General features: G+C 36.8%; 1 protein-coding gene across 5 annotated transcripts in view; it reads left to right on the plus strand.

Moving 5' to 3' along the window:
• Positions 1-2,846, plus strand: part of scarb1 (scavenger receptor class B, member 1) — a 37,054-nt gene that overhangs the window by 5,806 nt on the left and 28,402 nt on the right. For all 5 annotated transcript variants that reach the window (XR_001312028.1, XR_001312027.1, XM_014028123.1 and 2 more), the window contains exons 3-4: positions 1,964-2,105; positions 2,201-2,404. Coding sequence is in view for 3 of the 5 variants with exons in the window: in XM_014028123.1 (XP_013883577.1) it covers positions 1,964-2,105; positions 2,201-2,404 (346 nt within the window). In the remaining 2 variants the exon portion in view is untranslated. The remainder of the gene's footprint in view (positions 1-1,963; positions 2,106-2,200; positions 2,405-2,846) is intronic.

Below are 2,846 nucleotides of genomic sequence, written 5' to 3' on the forward strand. Positions count from 1 at the left end.
GTTTGTAATTGTGCTTGTTCTGGTCTTTATTTCCAGTTTTGGGGTTTTATGATCACAGTTTTTCTTCACAAATGTAAACATCAACAAAAATTTAACATACATAGAAGAGGTGATGGCTTTAAATTTTTAAAGGTTTGCCCCTTGTAAATGTATTAAAAATATGTATTTTGACATTTTTAAATAAAATGGCAATCATTTTTGAAGGGAGCTGTCCCCATTAAAATTTAAATTTAATTCATTTAAATCCCCACATTTACTATAAAACATTAGGTCATCTAGTGTTGTTTCTCTTGCTTAACAAATAATTTTATTTCATTTTACCTATAGAATACTCACATTAAGTGTTTGCTTATGTAGGTAAAAATCTGTTTAACAACCTGTTAAAGTACACTAGAATGCAGGAAATGGCATTTACTTCTTTAAAATTTTTCTGGGGGAGGACCCCCAGACCCCCCACCAGTGGGTCCCCCCCAGCATTACATATATTTACTCTTGTTTTTTGTCTCTGAATGTCATAAAATCACTGATATTCTAATAATAATTCAGATAATCACTGATTATCTGTGAAAGTAAAATTTTAATATCTGTTGGCAAATCTGTAGCTTTATATTGCCATAGTTTTCAATTGGTAATTTTTACAAAAACATCCTAAATTTTGTGATATAGATATTAGTTTTGGTGTGCCACCCCTGGTTTTACAGTGGCCACCCCCCATGGCCCCCCGAAACAAAATTCTGCAGGCACCACTGTAAACTTGATGCTGTACTATAGTGTAGCTGGATGCTAACAGTTTTTAACACATACACATTCAGCCACGCCTGTGTCAGGTACATACAGGTTTTTGTGGTTATTGGGGTAACTTTCCAGATGATTCTGATCTAAGTCTTCATAGTCATCTGTTGTGAAATAGATGGTGGGTTTAAAACATGTTTATATTTTGGGCCTCTTTCAGTTAAATGAAAGGTCTTTGCGTAACCTAGATTTTTGCTGACTGAAGCGACTGACTTCCTGTGTGCCTCTGTATGCATGAATCTGACATTTGACATTATTGCAGAGCTTTTAAGGATTTTCAGATGTCGGGACAAACTGGTTGAATTGTTTGAGGTTGCAAGGCTAATAAAACATTAAAAATAAAAAAAAATCAGTATTTTTTCCCCTAAAACAGCCAAAAGCTAAAACAAAGTCTGATTGATATAAAACTGAAACAATGTTGCATGTAGCCTCTACTTGTTTGTTGTCAGTGTTTCTGCTGGACGGTATTTTCCATAAACTCCACAACTCTGTCCTTGATTTTTTTTTTTGACAAACTCGGGTTTTAAGAGAGAAAAAATGGTTCAATTATTTTGTGTATCTCAGGGTTCCTATCATCCAAACCCCAGGGACTATTTTCAATAGTTGCCTTGTGAGTATAGATATTTTTCCTAAGGGTGCAACGACAGAAAATTCACGATTCGATTCGATACTTTAGTCTGACGGTTCGATATTTTTTCAAAACAAAAAAGAGAAATTTCCATGGCTTTCATAACTTGTAATTTATTTAAATTAATTATGAACATTTGTTTAACCTCCAAAAGTACAGTTTTTAAATGAAATGTTGGTGAAACAGCAAGTTTCTTGGTGGATCTGTGCTCGACAATGCAGCCTAGTAGTCAAACACAGATCTAATGAGCCTTCAACACAGCACAGCTTCAGAAGACAAGCTGATAAAATTAATTTTATAAATCTGTATTGTTCGATACAAGTGTGTACTGTACTGAACGGTTCGATATGGGTAAATGTATTGTTGCACCCCTAGTTTTTACCTACAGACGTTTTCAAGTTTAAACAACAAAGATATTTTATTTTAATGGTTTGCAGTAGGAGATTTAAACTCACCTGTTACCCTCTTTATTCTTTAAAAAAACTGCAACAACCACAGCTTCTGCTTGTTCGATGTTTTTATGTTTAATTTTCTTATTTTCAGAAAGAAGTGTCAGAAGGAAAATATCACTTTTCACCCCAACGGGACCGTGTCCTACATAGAGTTCAGAAAATACTTCTTCGAGCGCTCCATGTCTGTAGGAAACGAGTCGGACATCGTCACTATTCCCAACATGCTGGTTCTGGTTAGGGAGTTTTTAATCCAATCTTACTCCACAATTAATGGTTTTGGTTCAACCTTGTATTTATATGTTTTGTTTTCGGTCCACTCTGCTTTCAGGGTGCATCAGTGATGATGCAGGACATGCCCTACGTGCTACGTTTGTTGGTCAGCTCCACCTTCAAGAACTTCAAGGAGGGTCCCTTCCTGACCAAGACGGTGGGAGAGTTGATGTGGGGTTATGAGAGTAAACTAGTTGAATTCCTTAACCGGTACCTGCCTGGCATGTTGCCCACATCAGGAAAGTTTGGCCTATTTGTAGAAGTAAGTTGCAGCTGCAGAAGTATTTGACTTGTTTGCCTATTGGGATTATCTTTAATACTTAAGATTAAAGCAAATAAAGTTAAAATTTGCTTCAGTTCTCTTAATCTTGGTTTACACAGAAAATATAATATTAGTCAACTAAATCAGAGATGCTTAACCAATGGGCCATTTGGGCCGTGAGCGCCACCTTGAGGGCCTCAAAAGAACAACAGTTTTTAACTTTGGGCTGCAGAGGGCCGTGGGACCGCATTGATTTTGAATAAAGTGCAATTCACTTTCTCACCACTAGTAGCAGTAGTGCACCACTCAGATGTTTAACAACTTTTTAATATGTAGAAGAAGAAACTTGGAAACCTGCCGAAAATGGAAACTTAGGCTGTGTCCAAAACGGCAGGACGGGTCCTCCGAAGGTCGAATTCTTCGGCCGCATACGTCACAGCGC

The sequence above is a fragment of the Austrofundulus limnaeus genome, unplaced genomic scaffold (genome assembly GCF_001266775.1).
Source record: "Austrofundulus limnaeus strain Quisiro unplaced genomic scaffold, Austrofundulus_limnaeus-1.0 Scaffold719, whole genome shotgun sequence".
Taxonomy (NCBI): Eukaryota; Metazoa; Chordata; class Actinopteri; order Cyprinodontiformes; family Rivulidae; genus Austrofundulus; species Austrofundulus limnaeus.